This window comes from Sarcophilus harrisii, chromosome 3 (assembly GCF_902635505.1).
Source record: "Sarcophilus harrisii chromosome 3, mSarHar1.11, whole genome shotgun sequence".
Classification (NCBI taxonomy): Eukaryota; Metazoa; Chordata; class Mammalia; order Dasyuromorphia; family Dasyuridae; genus Sarcophilus; species Sarcophilus harrisii.
In genome coordinates, this window is record NC_045428.1 from 500,295,550 (window position 1) to 500,314,807 (window position 19,258).

General features: G+C 39.2%; 1 protein-coding gene across 2 annotated transcripts in view; it reads left to right on the plus strand.

The window, feature by feature from the left end:
* The window catches only part of CHRDL2 (chordin like 2), a 79,814-nt gene that overhangs the window by 49,110 nt on the left and 11,446 nt on the right, over positions 1-19,258 (plus strand). For both annotated transcript variants that reach the window (XM_031961403.1, XM_003764660.3), the window contains exons 6-8: positions 6,616-6,671; positions 11,081-11,249; positions 13,231-13,425. In XM_031961403.1, coding sequence (XP_031817263.1) covers positions 6,616-6,671; positions 11,081-11,249; positions 13,231-13,425 — 420 coding nt within the window. The remainder of the gene's footprint in view (positions 1-6,615; positions 6,672-11,080; positions 11,250-13,230; positions 13,426-19,258) is intronic.

Here is a 19,258-nt window from a genome sequence, read left to right on the forward strand (position 1 = left end):
TATATATATAGTATGATATAGATAAGACTTTAGCTAAGGAGGACCCAGAAATGTGACATAGAGCGGGAGTGCACCTATATTTACATAAGCAATGGTCAGTCTGACTGAGTGACTTGAGAAGTCATGAATTTTTAAATTATGATCTTTTTCTAGAGTAGACTCATCATTAATATAGAACAGAATTATAGTCAATAAAAGGCCACTGTCCTCTAAGAAAGGAACCCCACGACACTATAGACATCAGATGCAGTGGATGCCTACTGTGTATAATCTTCTAGCTGATGGAGTCAGTCCTGATCTCTATAGCATCGATCTTCACTTTAGACAGCCTCATTTACAGAGCTTTGTATACCAATTCTGTTGTCCCTAGCATTCTTCTGCTAACAGTGAGACTTACCTATCATGTCTGAATATAGAACCACAAAATCTCTGAGTCAAATAAAAGGCCACCTGTCCCTAAGAAGGAATCCCCACTACACTATGCCCACAGATAGCAGTGGATCCTCTGTGTATAATCCTTCAGTGATGGGGCACTTCCTATCTCCCTTAGCATCCCATTTCACTTTTAGAAAGGCCTCATTGTTACAGAGCTTTGTCTAATACCCAAAATCTGTTGTCCTGCAGCTTCTGTCTTGGCTAACAACATAGCTTTACCCTTATTCCACTGTCTGAAGATGGGTAATACCCCATTAAGGCTTCTTCTCTCTGGTTCTTTCAGCTTATCCTCATATCTCTGATCCCTTCCCCATTCTGATCTCCCTCCTTGCAGATGCTTTAATTTATCAAATTTATCTCTTTCCTTTCCTATCCCCTTCCCCTATCATACTCAAATTTGACAAGTATATTATTTGACCTTCATGCAAGTTACTGACAAAAAAAAATTGGTTAGAACCAATTCAAGGACAGATCCTGTCCTTTGAGATCCACCATGAGCAACCTTCCTCTGGGTCAACATTGATTCATAAACTCTTAGGCTATCAATCTGGTCATTCATTTAATCATTTTTCAATCCACTCAACCTTGCCCATATTTCCCTATTATGTAAGGAAAGAGTTTATCAAATGTCTTGATGATATTCAGATCGACCATAATTAGACCAGGATTATTTCCTATTTCACTTTTATATAAATCATCCTCCTTGTTTGAATATTCTCCCTCCTTGCTTTCACTTCCAAGATCCTTGGTTTCCTTCCAAACTTGGCATAGGTACTAACTTCTATATGAGGCCTTTCCTGATCCCTCAAGTTGTTAGCATTATTACTCTGTGCCCATATGTATTTATTTACCTTTATTCTTGTATTATGCACTACCATTCCCAATCCCCAGCAGAATGTAAGCTCCTTGAGAGCAGCCACTGTTTCCTAAGTTTATATACTCAGCACCTAGTAAGTCATTTAACTGCTTATAGAATTGAGTTGGATAGCATTCTTGTCACCTACCAATCTAGTAACCAAAATGTGATAAATCTGGCAGGATTTTTTTTAACTCATACTAGATCATGGGATCACCACTTTATTTTCAAATGCTTACAGATATGCCTTTTAATAATATTTTATGAAATTCTGCCAATAATGGCCGTCAAGTTTATTAGCCACAAATGAAATAAATCTACTTTCTTCCTATTTGTGAAAATAGGGACAAGTGTTGCCCTCCTCTGTGTCTAGATGTCCTCTCCAGTTCTTTCATATTCTCCATGATTTTTTAGAGATTGTCAAAAATAGGTCTCCAATCACTTCTCCCAGTTCTTTCCGTGCTATGGGATATCATCCCTCTAGGCCTGATGACTTGAACTAGTTGAAGGAAGCTTGATTTCTCTTACTATCTTCTGACTTAACATGGGCTTCCATTCTCCATCAGCCATTTTCATTCTATCTTTACAAGTCTGTGGACACAAGGTGTCTAAAAAGGTATGTTTCATTTTTCCCCTTTAACACATCACTTCTCTGTCAGTGAATGGGCAGGTCATTGTAATCAGTCCTCTAGAATCATGGTTGTTTATTCCCTTGATCAAATTTCTTAAATCTTTCAAAGTTATTTGACTTTTTCAAAGCTCTTTTCAATGTCTTTAGCATTTCTTATGAATCTTGGCTCATTTTGGATTTTAACACTACTGACACTATTGTCACAGGTTTCTGCTAATCTTTTGTATTGATCTTATGTTATTTGCCTTGTTGTGTGCATTCATCCCCAGAACATGCTTCTGTGGGTCTGTGATCTCCTCGATGTAGGTACTCTCTCAAAAAAAATTGTCACAACCTATCCATGTCTACCTATCCTTTGTGATTCATGTTAATGTCTTCCCACAAATTCTACAAAAGAGGTTCACCCAACAATCCAGTAGCTTTTCTTTAGGTATTTTGATGTTGCATGGAAACTAACAGAATACACTAGTCATTCAATAGTCAGCCCTTGCTCTCAGGACATGACAAGTTCATTTTCTTTTTAGTGTTAGATCTCTCTGAAAATATCCTTTAGGCAACTTTTACCCAATTCATTTGTAACATATTACAGCAAGCTTACACGCAGCATGTACCTCTCAATTACCTTTTGGGTGACACTTAATTTTAATTGTCAAATTAAAGGACTGGTCTCCTTTGATTCACAATCATTTACTATCATCTGAAGATGGGCCTTTGTTTGGGAAATCTTAGGGTTTTTAAAACTGTTCCATTCACAAAGGTAACCCAACCCACTCTCTTCCTCCTCTTCAATTCTGGGTTGAGTTCATGGTTATTTGAAGTATTTGCCCAAGATACTGAAGGATGAACTCGTTCTATGGATCATTCTTCCAAATGTTTATTCTACTCTGGATAACAGATATTGTTCATTCACTTGCTTTTTCCTGTAGGGACAGTCCCCTGTGGGGACAAAACCTTTCCGGATTATGGATCTTTTTCTACTACATTCTGGGGCTTGATGCAATCAGTACAGCATCATTCAAAAACAAGAGCTTCTTGAAAATTTCACCAGTTTTAAAGAATCTCTCTTTCTTTTGCACTCATACTAAACATCTTTCCCAATAGTGGCAAGTAATAATAATAAAAAATAACTAGCATGTATATAGCACCTGCTATGTGCTGAGCACTGTGCCAAAGAACTTTACAATATTATCTCATTTGATCCTTACAACAATCCTAGGAGATTAGCATATCATTATTTCTCTCATTTTACAGATGAGGAAAACTGTCACAGACAGAGGCTAAGTTTCTTGCCCAGGGTCACACAGCTAGTAAGTGTCTGAGGTCATATTAGAACTCAAGTCGTCCTGATCCCAGGTCCAGCATTTTATTTATTGCACCACCTAGCTACCTCTAGGATCTATGGAAGGTACCCATATCTCTGTTTTATGCCTTACTCAATAAAAATAACCAGAAGGTCATTGAACAAAATTATCTCTGTGGTTACATCTTTCAAGGAATTTTGTGTGATGTTGATATGTTCATGGCAGTTACCTTGTTGGAGATCTTTTAAGTGTTTGCTCTGCTGAATCGAAAGCTCTGATTCAATCAACCAAGCTATAGATACAGTAAAATCTTGCATTCTTTTCATCTTTCAATCTATTGTAAGTATAAAAATTTGTTCCATTAGAGAATATAGTTTACAAAAGCCTGACTGTTCCCATTTCAAACCCTTATGAAATATGTTCCTGATATTTGAATAAGTTATTTTCATACAAACCTATTAGAAATAGAAAAGCGGACATCTGGCTCATTTGTTTATGATTTCCCATTTCATTTTTGTAATATTAATGTATAAAAATTTCTCAAGACTTTAATGTCTTTGGTTCTTTTTCATATATGTTGAGAATTAGTTATTTAAAACTATTAAAATTATGTTGCCTTCAGCATGAGTTTCCTTTTATATGTTACTAGATGTATTCTAACTTCTTGCCATATTTTTTGTGCTGTTTCTATTTCCTTATATAGCATATCCAAGATTACAATGTGAGAGTCTAAACCAGTCATGCCTCCACTATCATTAATAGTGAAAAGTGCTATAAAAATCTTTACAAATTTTCTTCTGATTGTTTTACTTGGTCCAGTATCATGCTTAAAAGCTCTCAGAATAATTCTGCTTGATTAGCTTTCTTACCATACTTCATTTAATTTTTTTCCTCTACTTGTTCTTATCATTTTATGCTATTTAAAATTTTCCACCATTCTCCTCCATAAATGTTTACAATGAGCTTATTTTCTAAATCAATGTTACCTGTAGCTACCATGTCTCTTGGCTAGGAATTAAGTTCAAGTATTGGTTGATAGAGGAAGTTTTGAAACCATTTTGGTCTCATTATGACTAGTGATCTATGTAGCTTAAATTTCTTTAGGAAATAGTAAGAATCAGTATTTGATTTTGTTCTTTTATCCATTTCCTATTTTAAGGCATCAACACTTTTCAAAAATAGGACATATAGAAATTGCCTCAATTTTTATTTCTCTAGTTTGATACTAAATTTGACATTTGCTCTAAGTTAAATTGCTAATTTGAAAAATAAGTCCAACATTTGTAACCAATTTTTTAAATTGTTAAACAATAATTTTATTTTTTGTAATATTTGTTATTCACTGTCTAGGATCTCTTTTTCTCAAGAAAGGCATTTGTAGTACAAAAAGTATGAATCTTCTGTGTAGTTTACAAGCTTTGAAATCATCATATTCGTAAACTATATTTTTCAACTCGTTTTCTTGCAATATTCCCCTCTGCCCATCTTTTTATTGAAGTTATTATATATGACACTTTGGTTGGTACAATTAGAAGAAGATTAACAAGTAATTCATAGAATTTTTCTAATTCCTCATCTTCTAAAACAGATGTTGGCACATGTGAGCTGAGCTAAAATTATTTTCATACTCATTTTTGCAAACCTATCATGAGCACTACAATGCAAGTCAACCAGATGGTCCATAAAATGATGGTTCTTGTTGCCTTTGGATGCATGATAAAATAGGCTCCACCAACTTCTTTTATTATCCAGATCAAGAGAAATTACATATCTTTTCTAAATCTTAAGTTGGTAAGTTGTGCACCCACATGGTCTCATTAAATGACTCCTATTTATTCCTCCTCATCAGAATCATTCGTCTTTGCACCTTCTGTTTGTTAGAATTACCCATCCTTCTTGGAACTCTGTAGCATTTTAGGTCATGGAATCCTGCTCCTATGCCCTCAGTACAATTTGGAATGTATTCTCCCCCAATCTAGGTTTATCAGATCAGACTGCCTCTACCATAGACTCTAAGATAGGGTGGTTGCTTCCTAGGAACCTCTTTTTCAGCAATTGGTTCTCTTCATCCTTTCTTCCTCCTCTGAAAGACTCCACTTAATTATGACTTTTCACTTCTTTCAAATCATCAGTTTGCCCACAGCCCAGATACACCCTTTTTTTGAGAGGCAAGGTGAAGAGACAGATGAACTCACAGGAGATTTAGCTACATTTTTAAACTTGGTTCTGAAGTGCTAAAAGAAGGTTTTGATTTTGGAAAGCATTCACGGGACTTTAATTTCTCTAGCCCAGCAGAGAAGGTAAGGAACTAGAGAGGATTATAGATGAAATCTGGATGATCCAGTATGAAGAGGTGGCAGATGAAGGGAAAAGACATGTCCAAAAAATGTTGGCAAGACTGCAGGAAAACAACTATATTAATGGACTATTGATGGAGCTATGCATGGGTCTAGTCATTGTGGAAAAAAATTGAGAATTGTGCTAAAAAGTCATTAAATTTTTGTGACATTATTTGCTCCATTTATATTACTATTAGATCTATACTTCAAAGAGATCAAGGAAAGAGTACAAAAATAAGGAGCTCTTTTTTGTGGTAGCAAAAAACTGAAAGCTAAAGTTAGGCCCATCAGTTGGAGATTGACTGAATAAATTATATTTGTATTATAATATTAACATGCCATTAATAGATTGTGTAAACTATTATAGAATAAAGTGAGTAGAAGCAAAAAAAATTATATAACATCAACATGGTGAAAGCAAGCATTTTTTGAAAGACTTCAGAATTCTGATCAGTGCAAAGACCCATCTTAATTCCAGTGTTGTCACACTTAAATAGAAACAGATCTTGGAGGGCAGTATATTGACTTAGAAAACCACAAATTGACATTATCTGTGTTGTATTGCATTTTTATTTATTTTGTTAAACATTTTCCAATTACATTTTAATCTAATTGGGGCAGCACTCAGGGAGTTTTGCTGATGGGCACAAGTTTGACACCTCTGTTCCAGGGGACTAATAAAGAAGTTTGCTACCCACTTCCTGACAGAAGAGTGATGGACTCAGGGTGCAGATTCAGATATACATTTTCATGTGGTCAGTGTGGAAATTTATTTTGCTTGACTAGGTATATTTTTTACTAAGATTTTGTTTTTCTTTTTTTTCTTCGGTGGTAGGATGGAAAGGAGAGAGAAAGAATACTTAAATTTTGTTTTCAATTTTAAATTCTTTCCCTTCCTTCATCTCCTTCACCCATTGAAAAGGTGAAATTTTCAGTTTTTTTAAAAGAAAAAATAGTTTAAAAAAAACCAAGATTTCCACCCAAAGGTAAATCAGAAACAATTCAGTTTATATACACAACACCAATGAGTCTGTTTCCACCTTGGTTTTTCAGATGGGTCATATGAGAAATCAGCTGAGGAGGAAACCCTGCAATTGTACCGAGGAGTGGTGAGTGATTGATCTTTCTTATGCTCATCCCCAGTGTGGCTTTGGTCCTGGTACAATTTGATTTCTCACCCTGTTTTAGAACCTGCTACTCTTCCCAATTCCCTCTTCTCTCTCACCTGCCTCCAAACACTAAGATGCTGATTCTACCTCTTCCCTTTTCCTCATCTTCCCTGTCCAACCACAGTCACAAAGTTCTGTCCATTTAGTTTCAAGTCAGTTCAACTCAAACAAACATTGATTAAACAGAGCTAGCCCCATTGTTAGGAAAACCTGAATTCAAGTCAAGCCCTGGACACTTTCTGGTTGTGTGATCCTGGACAAGTCATTTAACTTTTCAGTTTCCCAGATGACTGTCAGGCCTGCATTGGTGAAGGCAGTTTCCTCACTGGAAGTGCCTTACACCAGTGAAAGTGCAGATCTGGACAAAAAAAGTAAGTTACCAGACATGGGTTTGACTCTGAGGAGACTAAGATGAAAGCTCTATGGTCTCTGTTATAAAAAGAGATTGGAGTCAAATGGGGTGAAACAGCACACACATGATAAAGACAATACAGGGGAACAGGGCAAAGAACACTGAGCCTGGAGTCAGGAAGATCTGAGTTCAAATTCTGTCTCAAATACTTAATAGTTACTAGTTACTAGCCACTTCATCCTTATTGCCTTGCCAAAAAAAAAAAAAGACAGTTGGCCAGGTATGTTGAATAATGTTGATAATCCCTGCTGTGGGGAGACTGAGGTTGTGGGTTGCTTGAACTCAGGTTGCAAAAGGGCTGAAATTGTTTGGGTGCCTACATTAAATTTTCCCCAGTATTGGGAACCTGCTGGATTCAGAGAAGTAGAAAAGCAGAGATGATTTAAGCTTTTGAGCTAATGAGAACTGGGATTTTAGGCACGTGTCCATTCAAGGGAGATAAGTTGATTTGGGCTTACCCCATCAAAAGAAAAAGCTAAAAAGAGGAGTTTATTTATCTTATATTCCATAGTATCATAGATCTAGAGTTAGAAAAGACCCCAGAGGCCATCTACTCCAACCTCCTCATTTTGTGCATAAAGAAATTGAGATCCAGGTAGAAGAAATGATTGGTTTGAGATTCCTTTTGGAGTTTTCTTGGCAAAGATACTCAAATACTATGCCATTTCCTTCTCCTATTTCATTTTATGGATGAAGAAACTGAGGCAGACAGGATTAAGTGACTCACTCAGGATCACACAGCTAGTGGCTGATGCTGGATTTGAACTCGGGAAGATGAGCCTTTCTGATTCCAAGCTCAGTGCTCCCTCCACTGCCCTACTTAGCTAGTTGCTTAAGATTATAAAGAAAAAAAAATTACAAAGAAAGTGAGACAAGATTCAAAAACCAATTTTTTACTTCTGGTTTTGCCAACTCTATCCAACAAATCTATTCCCTTTCCCTATGAGGTATTTTCACATACTTGAAGACAGCTATCATATCCCCTTTTATCTTCTCTTCACCAGAATAAACATGCTCACTTTCTTCAGTGGATCCTTGGTATAGCATGGACTCTTCTTCATCCTAGTTGCTTTCCTTCAAATGATCTCTGGATGACCAAAGTCCTTCTTAAATGATGGCTCCCATAACTGAATACAGTAATCCAAATGTGGATTGGCCAGGACAGCAAAAAGAGGGACAGGCTATATCTTTCTTCATGAAGCCCAGGATCCTGTTCCTTTTTTTGTTAACCAACTTATACTGCTGACTCACAGTAAACTCCTAAAAACTCTGAGATCTTTTTCAGACATATTCAGGGATGTGCTGGTAAATGTTTAACAAATGTCTTTCCAAAAAGCACAATATACTTCTCAGCTTAACCAGTAGTATTATGTCTTCCTTCACTTTCTTATGCCTAGACAATCACCAAAACAATAAGTAAAGCTTTGATTTGTACTATTTTTTTCTAATTTCTGAAATATAAAGGTTCACACTGAAACTTTAACTATCAGCTCACATGAGCCAGTTTGAGCCGGTCAGCTCCACAGCCTTGGACGTACTGCTGTCTAAGCACGGCTTCCCCATCTCATCCCCATGAAGTCAATTTTGTGAATTTATTGAACCTCATTAAATTCCATCTTATTGGAGTTAGCTCCATTTTCTAGCCTCTCAGGCTTATTTGGGTTACTGGCTCCACCCCTCATTCTGTTAGCTGCCCCTTCCCATCACTGACAGCTCTGAAAAGAATACTTTCTCTGCCTGTGACGTCTTCTATGTCTCAAGGTTCACTCCAGCTCCAACAGGCTAAGATTCTGATTCTGCAGCCAGCTTCTTTTTAGCCCAGAATGATGCAGACTCCCCGCTGGCCAGATTAGGGCATTGAATGGCCACCCTTCATCATCTTCCCCTCGTCCTCCCCTTCCAAGGGTCAGTCCCTTAATCATGTCTCTTCCTTTGCCTTCCTTCACTTGCAGTCAGTCCCAGGGTGTCTGTGAAGCTCAGAGATTGTAAAAGTCAGGAATATGAGCTTGTCTGGCCCCAGAACACACTCTTCCCCTTCCCTTTTTTCTCCGCTGAAAGCTTTCCCTTATACGATATAAACTCTGCTCCCGACAGACAGCCAGTAGTAAAATTGTCTCTGACACAGTATCTTGAGCTCTCCAAACCTAGATCCACAAACTATACTTTCTGCCTGACATAGAGAGGTCCAGGACAGTCTAGTCCCGGTCACATAGGAAAAGGTGCTGAAGAGACAACAGCTTGGTTAGTCAGTCAAACAATAAACATTTATTTAGCACCTACTATGTGCCAGACACATTTATGATTTGTCTGGAGGGAGCAAAAGTAATTTGATCCATCTCCTTTGAAATGGGTGAGCCTGTTCTTAAGTGAACTTAATCTATAGGCTATTAAGCAGCAAGATGGAACAGTGGATAAAGTGCCAGGCCTGGAGTCAGGAAGACTCATCTTCATGAGTTCAAATCTGACTTCAGATACTTACTAGTTGTGTGACCCTGGCCAAGTCACTTAATCCTATTTGCCTCAGTTTTCCCATCTGCAAAATGGCTGGAGAAGGAAATGGCAAATCATACTAGTATCTTTGCCAAGAGAACCCCAAATAGGGTCACAAAGAATTGGCCATAATTGAAATAACTAAACAACAGTAAAGAATTTCATTGTTCCAGGCCCTTGCTAGCTCCAGATCCTAGATCAAATATGGCACCTCTGAAGTACATAATCCTTGGCTGCCTCCCATGACTCGAGGATGGTACAGTGGAAAGAGTGCCAAATTTGGAGCCAGATCACCTCAATCTGAGTCCTACCTCTGAAACTTTCTAGCTGGGTAACAAGAGGCAACTCACCTCTTTGATCTTAGATAACTCATCTATAAAATGTTCCCTCTGCTTCATCAAGTCATGGTAAAGATTGAATGAGATAATGAAATTTAATTAACATTTATTAAATACTTATGTGCTCAGCACGAGACACACAAAGATGAAAAAGCTCACGGAGCTTACAATCTAATAGATAATTATTTAAAAAGTACAGAAAATAAGTATACCATAAGGAAGAAAACCACACAGACTTCTAAGAGAGTTTTGAGAAGAATGATCTCTAAGAGAGGGATTGGGGTGTAGGGATCAAGGAAGGAAGATTAAGTACAAGAGGAATCAGAATCATAGACTACCAGAATGGAAAAGACCTTAGGACACAGAATGTCAGAGCTAGGAGAGGGCCTTAGAACAAAGAACATCAGAGCTGGGAAGGCCCTTAGAACACAGGATGTCAGAGCCGGGAGGACCCTTAGAACATGGGATGTCAGAGCCGGGAGGGCCCTTAGAACACAGAATGTCAGAGCTGGGAGGGCCCTTAGAACCCAGGATGGCAGAGCCGGGAGGGCCCTTAGAACACAGGATGTCAGAGCCGGGAGGACTCTTAGAACACGGGATGTCAGAGCCGGGAGGGCCCTTAGAACACAGAATGTCAGAGCTGAGAGGGCCCTTAGAACATAATGTATATGAGAGGTAGGAAGCAATACTTGAGCTGAAGGAAAGAAGAGGCTTCAACAGACAAAGGATGGAGATGGGAAATAAGTCCCCTCCTGGTGGGAGGGAGCATGGTGAGTTGTGCTCAGAAAAGACAGGATGAGGGAGCCGAAGGAAAACTTTTAAGTGTTGAATAGAGACTATTCACAAAGGGAGTCATAGTGAATGAAGAACTTCATAGTGTTCTAGGAATGCAGTGCTCTTACCTGGTTACCCCAGACAGGCCTGGGAGACGTCCCAATTCTCCATGGCCCTCTCATCCGTCTGCTGCCCTAGGAACCGGTGGCAGAAGAGCTCTCTAGCTCTCCCTGGATCCTTGTGGGGCTCTCACCTCAGCTGCCTTTCTTGGGTTCCCATCTGGCCCCAGGCCCTTGAATCAGGCTGGGCATTTGTTGTTGTTTGCGTGTTTGCAGAGGCATTCTCAGGACCCGTGTGTTAGCCAGGGTGGGAGCCGGCGGGCACCAGGAACCACAGCGCCCACAGGCCTCAGCTCTTCCCTGGGCTTCATCCCCAGACACTTTGGGCAGAAGGGCAGTGGAAGTACCACCGTCAAGATAGTCCTCAAAGAGAAACATAAGAAAGGTAAGACCTGAGTGGGCTCTGGGAATAAGTACACAGACTGTTGGAAAGGAAGGGACCTTAGGATCTAGAATGTCAGAGCTAGAAGGGACTTAGAACAGAGTATGTTAGAGCCAAGAAGAACCTTAGAACACAGAATGTCAGAGGTGGGAAGGGTCTTAGACCCCAGAATGCTGGTGCTCAGGAAGGATCTTAGAATACATAATGTTAGAGCTGGAAGGGGCCTTAGAACACAAATACAATGTCAGAGCTGGGAGGAACCTTAGAACATAAAATGTTCTATGGATCTTAGAACTTAAAATGTCAGCGCTAAAAGGGGCCCTAGCACACAATGTCAGAGCTGGAAGAAACCCTAAAAATCATCCAGGTCAATGAACTCATTTGACAGATGTATAAACTGAGGCTCAGAAGAAAAGAGAGAATGTGCTAAAGTTAACCCAGCTAGTTTGTATTTATAGGGCACTTTTAAGTTTGATCTCTGATTAGAATCCAGCACTCCTGACTTTTTTGGGACTTTTTCCCTGATACCATTCTGCCTTAATCTAGACATAAGCCTTCTTTCAGGAGACTGGACACAGCAAGGGAGAGCTACTATCACACTCTGCACGCCCCCCCCCCCCTTAGTGAATCTAAAGTTCTATACACTTAAGGTTCTGACATTCTGTGATTCTAATATTCTGCAAGTCTGGGATTCTGATAATCTATGATTATAACTGACTCTATGATTCTCAGTTTCTGGCATTCTATGATGCTGTAATTCTAAGATCCCAGCAGTCTGACATTCTCTGATTCCAATCATTGGTGAAGGACCAGGGTGCTAAAGTGAAGCAGGATAGGTAAAGAAAGTAGGAGTGCTTCTTAGACTATTCTTTTCCAAACAGCACTGCAGTCTGAGATAGAGGAGGGGTTTGGAAACTAAGGATGTTTCTCAAGAGCATCTGGGAAAATCATCCTTAAGGGCCAAGACAAAGCAGGGGAAACCCCAAGAAAATCGAGTGATAAACTAAAAGGAAACCAGACTCAGAATCAGACTTTCAGAGCTGGGAGACACCTCAGAGGTTATACCTTCCCTCCCAGTGCTAGAGTGCATGCCATAAGCTTCCATTATGGCGCTTCATCTAGTCTTTGCTGGTTTTGTCAGTGACTAAGAGCTCTGGAGTTCTGAGATACAGGAAGGTTAAAGTCAGTGGAGTATCCACAATAAGTCTGGAATCAACATAGAGACTTCCTGGTTGGGGAGGGCTATCAGGCTGCCTAGAGAGGGGAAATCTGGCCCACAATGGAAATGGAACAAGAGAGAAGTGCTCCATCAATAAATCAGTAGTGGCCTTGGGACCATGGGCTGCTGCACTTTTAGTGTGGTGAGACTGGGGGACTGAGGAAGGAAGGGAGGAGGGAAGGAAGGAAGAAAAAAGAAAGGAAGAAAGAGAGAAAAAGAGAGAAAGAAAAGAAAAAGAAAAATGAAAGAGGGAAAAAGGAAGGAAGGAAGAAAGAAGGAAGGAAATAAAGAAAAGAAGAGAAAAAAGGAGGAAAGGAAGAAAGGAAAGAAGGAAGATGGGAAAGAAACAAAAAGAAAAAGAAAAAAAGGGAGGGAAGAAGGAAGGAAGGAAGGAAGGAAGGAAGGAAGGAAGGAAGGAAGGAACTGAGCAGCCTGTCATAGAAAAGTCATAGAGTAGATTATCCAGATCTAGAAGCAGGGGTCTTAACCTGGAGTTATATTTTAAAACTTTTATTTTGTTATATATATTTCAATATAATGAATTTTCTTTGTAATCCTGTGTTTTATTTTATGCATTTAAAAAATGATTCTGAGAAGCATTCGATAAATTTTAATAGACTAGTGCGGGGAACATGACCCAAAAAGAAACTAGGAACCCCTGACTTGAAGGTGGATCTTCCCCTTCATACTGAGGACTCCCCAGTTCCTCCTCTGTCCCCCACTCTGGAGAGCCCGGCTCTGACTTCAGGCCTGTCTCCCCTCCAGCCTGCATGTACAATGGGAAGACGTATTCCCATGGGGAGGTGTGGCACCCGGCCTTCCGTTCCTTTGGGCCCCTGCCCTGCATCCTTTGCACCTGTCAAGATGGCCGCCAGGACTGCCAACGGGTGACCTGCCCCAGGGAGTACGGCTGCCTCTACCCAGAGAAGGTGGAAGGGAAATGCTGTAAGATCTGCCCAGGTAAGGAGGCGGGAGGGAGGTGGGAGCACCAGCTGAGGCCCCCAGAGTCTCAGAGCTGTAACAGCCACAGACCCCAGAAGAGTCCTGGACTGACCTGGAATTAGGAGAGAGCACCTCAAAACGTGTCTCTGGCACTTGGCTTTGTGACTGTGGGCGCAGGGGTCCCCTCTCTGAGCCACAGTTTCCTCCTTAGCCACCTCACTGAGCTGTTGTTTTTTTGTTTTGTTTTGGGGGACAAGGGGGGTTAAGTGCCTTCCAGGGTCACTGTCTGAGGCTACACTTGAACTCGGGTCTGCCTGACTCTAGGACCAGTGCTCTATCCATTGCACCACCCAGCTGCCTCTCTCACAGGGATCAAAGGAAATAATAAATTTTTTGCAAACTTTGCCATGCAGTTAAAATGACATAGACTCCTAGGACCATTGACTCAGAATCTTAGAATCATAGAACCTCTGAATCTTGGAATTCGAGTGGACAATCACTCATTAAGCACCAAATATGTGCCAAGTACTGTGATAAAGTCTGGGGATACAAAGAAAGGCAGCCAGCCAGCCCCCTGCCTCCAAAGGGCATGCATAAATACATAACTAAATATGTTTGTGTATGGGGGGCGGGGGGAGATGACAGAATCTTTGAATCAAGAGCCTTGTTAATGCTGTAAAGTTACCCATGTATATATCCTGTAAATAAAAGGCTATTAAATAAAAAAAAAAAAAAAAAAAAAAAAAAAAAAAAAAAAGAATCAAGAGCCTTATCATGAACTCTTAGAAGAATAGAACTCTAGGATCTTAGAGTTAGAAGGAGCATTCAAGGTTATCTAAAAGAGAGAAATGGGACCCAATGGCTAATTAGTGACATCTCACGGAACAAACCTCGGGTATCATGGTTCCGGGGTTCTTATTCTGATACCCCTCACTGCTGTGTTCGGGACAAGAAGGGGGTTGGGCATATTCCATTTCCACCAAGGATGAGGCAAAGGAACATGGATTGGGAATTTCAGAAGATCAGATATGAGAAAGAACTGCCCAGTAGGATGTGGTCCCAGGGGCAGGAGAGAGCATGAGAAGAAAGGATCCCAAAATGAGACATACACTCACTGACCTAAACCTAAGTATAAAGGTGAGGGTGAGAAGGCACTTTCTAAAGTTCACCACTGGGATGGTAGGTGGGACAGTGGATGTAACACTGGCCCTAGAATCAGGAAAACATGTGTTTAAATCCAGCCTCTTCTCTTCAAAAACAAAAATAAAAAAATAAAAGTAAACATCACCTCTATTATGCAGAAAGAAAACCTGAAAACTAGAGAAGGAAATTGACCCCATGCACCTGGAGAGACAACCAGGGACAATGCTAGGACAAGAACCCCTTTCTCTTTTCTTTCAGACTAGCACTTTTTCTATACCATTCCTCAGCCCTGTACTTAGAGGACATAGAGTTTTGACTCAAAATAAGGAAAAATGTCTTAGCTCTCATAGCTGTCCAAAAAAAGTGAGCTCCTCTCCTTGGAATTGTTTAAATGGAGGTTGGATGATCACTCGTTGGGGATTTCCCATTTTTCACTTGGAGCAAAATCTGTCTCTGAACTTTCAGATCTCCCAGAATCATAGAATTTCTGAAATGGATAGGGCCTCCATGACCATCTCCTCTAATCCCTAGCCAAAACCAACTCTCCACTGCAACAAAAGTGGTCATTGCATTCAGCCACTGCCAAAGACCTCCAGTTAAAAGGAACCCATTGCACTTCACTTCATTTTTGAATACTTTTAATTGTTTGAACGCTTTTCCTGAATTTCAAACCCGATTCTATCTTTTAACTCCCATACACTGTCCCTGGTTCTCCCTTCTGAGCCCCAAAAGAACCAATGTCATTCGTGTGACATCCTAGAGGCCAGCTGTCACGTCAAAAGTTCCTCTTTGCTTCCACCTGACACCTGACATGGACTCAAAGTCATTCATAATCATTGTTTCCCTTACTGGGACACTCTCCAACTTATCAATATTCTTGGTAAACTGTGTCACACAGAACTAACTAGGTGCAGAATACAGAGGGACGATCAGCTCCTTATTTCTAAAGACCAGCCTTCTCTTATCCAAGCCCATTGTTATTTTTTTGGTTGCCACATCACACAATTGACTCATTTTGAGATTGCAGCCCATAACCTTTCCAGATATTTTTCTGAGCAAACTGAGGTCTGCCCATATCTCCCCACATCTTTAAGTGAAGTCAATATTTTTATCCCATGTAAGACTTGATTCAGCCCAATTTTCTAACCTTTCAAAATCTTTTTGGATCCTGATTCTTGTCATCCAGGGCGTTAGCTCACATCCCAGTTTTGTGCCAATTGCACATTCTATTAGCATGCTATCTATTCCTTTATCTAAGTCCAGCTTAGTCTCTGGGGCACTACACTAAAGACTTCCTATTAATTTGTTATAAACTACTTTTTGAGGCTGACCCTTGATCCCATTACAAATCTATCTAATCTGTATTGTCATTTAGCTCACATATTTCATTTATTTTTTTCTCCAATAAATCAACAAGGATTTATTAAGTGCCTACAATGTGTTAGGCACTTTTCCAGAAGAACAGCACAAAATAATGGAGTTGGATCTACTGGCCTCAAAAGTCTCTTCCAGCTCTAAATTTATGCTCCTATGGTTATCTATCCATGGCTTCCATCTTCTGCATATATTCTTTTAAAAGCAAAGTTGGTTGGTGTATTCTTTTTTTTCTTTTAATAGTAATTTATTTTTCCAAATGCATGGAAAGATAGTATTTTCACCTTTGCAAAACTTTGTGTTCCAAATTTTTCTCCCTCTCCTCTTCTTTTTCCCCTCCCCAAGAGAGTAAGCAATCTGATGTAGGTTAAGCATGTGCAATTCTTCTAAACATATTTCCATATTCTTTATGCTGCACAAAAAATAAAGATCAAAAGGAGAAAAAATGAGAAAGGAAAAAAAAAAAGCAAACAAACAACAAGAAATGCAAAAATACTATGCTTTGATCCACATTCAGTCTCCATTGGTCTCTCTCTAGATGTGAATGGCATTTTATATCCCGAATCTATTGGAATCATTTGAATCATCTCATTGTTGAAAGGACATTGATCATCACATAATCTTGTTGTTGCCTTGTACAATGTTCTCTTGGTTCTTCTCATTTCACTCAACATCAGGTCATGCAAATCTTTTCAGGTTTTTCTGAAATCAATCTGCTGATCATTTCTTATAGAACAATAATATTCCATAACATTCATATACCATAACTCATTCAGCCATTCTCCAAATGATCGGCATCCATTCAGCTTCCAGTTTCTTGCTACTACAAAAAGGGCTGCCACAAATATTTTTGCACACGTGGCTCCCTTTCCCTTCTCTAAGATTTCCTTGGGATACAGACCCAGCAGTGAAACTACTGGATCAAAGGGTATGCACATTTTTATAAGCCTTTGGTCTTAGTTCCAAATTACTCTCTAGAATGATTGGATCAATTCACAACTCCACCTGATGATGTATTCTCTATGAATTCACTTTCGTTTCTTCTGACAACTTCCTTTTTTCATTTCCTTTTGTGTCATCAGAATTTCTCCCATCCTCAGCTGACCTCCCCTTTGGAGAAAATGTATAGTATTCCACTTATTCTTTATTGGAATCCTTTGAAATCTGTTCTTCCAAAATCTAAGGTGCTTATCAGATCACATACGGCTTTATTTTCTTCCTCCATCACAAACTCTAAGAAGAGGTGGTCACTTCTCCCCATCAAGGTTCCTATCATCTTTATCTTAGCAACCAGTTCCTGTTGGAAGAATTAGATACAGAATAAAATTCTATTTTGTCAGTTCCCCTCATCTTATGAAAGATAAATTATTGGGGCAGCTAGATAGTGCAATGGATAGAGCATCAGTCCTGAAGTCAAGAGAACCTGAGTTCAGATCTGGCCTCAGACACTTAACACTTCCTAGCTGTGTGACCCTGGACAAATCACTTAACCCCAATTGCCTCAGCAAAAAAAAAAGAAAAAGAAAAAGAAAGAAAGAAAGAAAGAAAGATACAATTATCACTAAGACAGACCATGAAGTTATTAGTTGTTCTGCTCTTAGCAAGAACTCCAGCAGAGAGCTGGATAATTGAAGTCCCCAGCACTACATGTTATATATTGATGTCAGATGAGATTACTAGTGGGGAAAATCATTCTCTATGAATAAATTGTCTGGCATATTCTAGTCTGACTGATGCTTCTGCTTTCTTTTTGATCTCTGTTTGGACAAATGGATTTGCTCACTATTCACTATTTGTGATAGTCTTTGAGTAACTAGCATTTTGTGGGACTTGTTTCCCAAATTTCTCATCCATTTTACCCTTTCTGTCCAAGTGGTCTACAGTATACTCCACTGTTAGAATCGTTTTTGTTTCTTCCTATTTTGGTCATCATCTAAATGTTCTCCACTATGTTCTCTAATGATTTATTTCCTCACATGATCCTGCCTCCTTAATATCTCATTTCACACCTGCCCTGTTTATTCTGAATAAGATAAACTCATCCAGAGACTTATTCCAGTTACATGTTTCATCCCACCAAGTTTCAGTGGTACCTGTTTGTCTTCTTGTCTTAGGATGTCTGGTTCTTCTTTCTTTTTGTCTACATTTTGTACATTGTGGATTTTACCATTGGTTCTTTTCTCAGATTTTTGTCTACTTATACACTTCTGGATGTCTCAGCTCCTAGTTTTCCTTCTCTGAAGAATGTGTTATGGGGAGAATTTTAGTTCAGGGCAGGGTGATTGAGGCTTCTTAACAAGTCCATGAATTTGTTTTTAAAGATATTTTTAATTACTCTATTTAAAAAATATTTTTAATAACTATATTTTAGTAGAATTGATTCCCTTGGTAATCCTTTAAAGAGGAGAGATTCTTCCAAATTTGTGCCCCAAGATAGAACATATGTGGTACTAGATTTTCTCTGAGAAGAAAAGGAAAATAGATTTTGGAAAGAAAACATGGGACAAACTGGAGCCTCAACACCTTTCCAGCTTGTTTGCCTGGAGACTTTTCTTGGAACACAAAGGAAAAAGAATCTCTTTTCTCTACAAGGGCTTTAGTTCCTCATGCAAGCTTACAATGTCAAGTCATAATTCTCTCTACCAATAAGGAGATTTTTATGGAAATACTTCATGTTTGGACCTGACTTACAAAATAGCTGGAGACCACTGTCCCTTCTAAAGAAAAACTAAATTTCTTCAGTTCTTTCAACTATTCCTGACATGGTATGAACCCAGTGTTTTCCTAGTTTTCCTTCCCTTGGATGTTTTCCAACTTCTCAATGTTTTTCCTCAAATTTGATTGCTCCACACAATACACCAGGTGTCGTTTGACTAGGGCTGAGTAGAGTGAGTCATTCCCAAACACTTATGCCTCTCAACATAACCCTTGATCACACTGGCTTTTCTCTCCATCATATTTTACACTTAGCATGTAGTCCACTAAAACCCCCAGATCTTTTTCAAACAAACTGTGCCCAGCTTGTATTTGTGAAATCAATTTTTTGAACCTAAGTCTGAGTTTACATTATCTCTATTTAATTTCATTATTAGATTCATTCCAATACTCTAGCCCAGAAATGTCAAACATATTGCTCATAGGCCCCATGAGACTCTGTGGTCCAAACTAGATTAAAATTGGAAAATATTTAATAAAATACAATAAAGCATATATGATGATAATTGGTGGCTTTCTAAGTCAGTATGCAATACAACAATTGCTTTCTATTTGAGTTCATCACCACTTCCCTAATCTGTCAAGATCTTTTTGGATCTTTTTGTCCTTAGACTTTTTC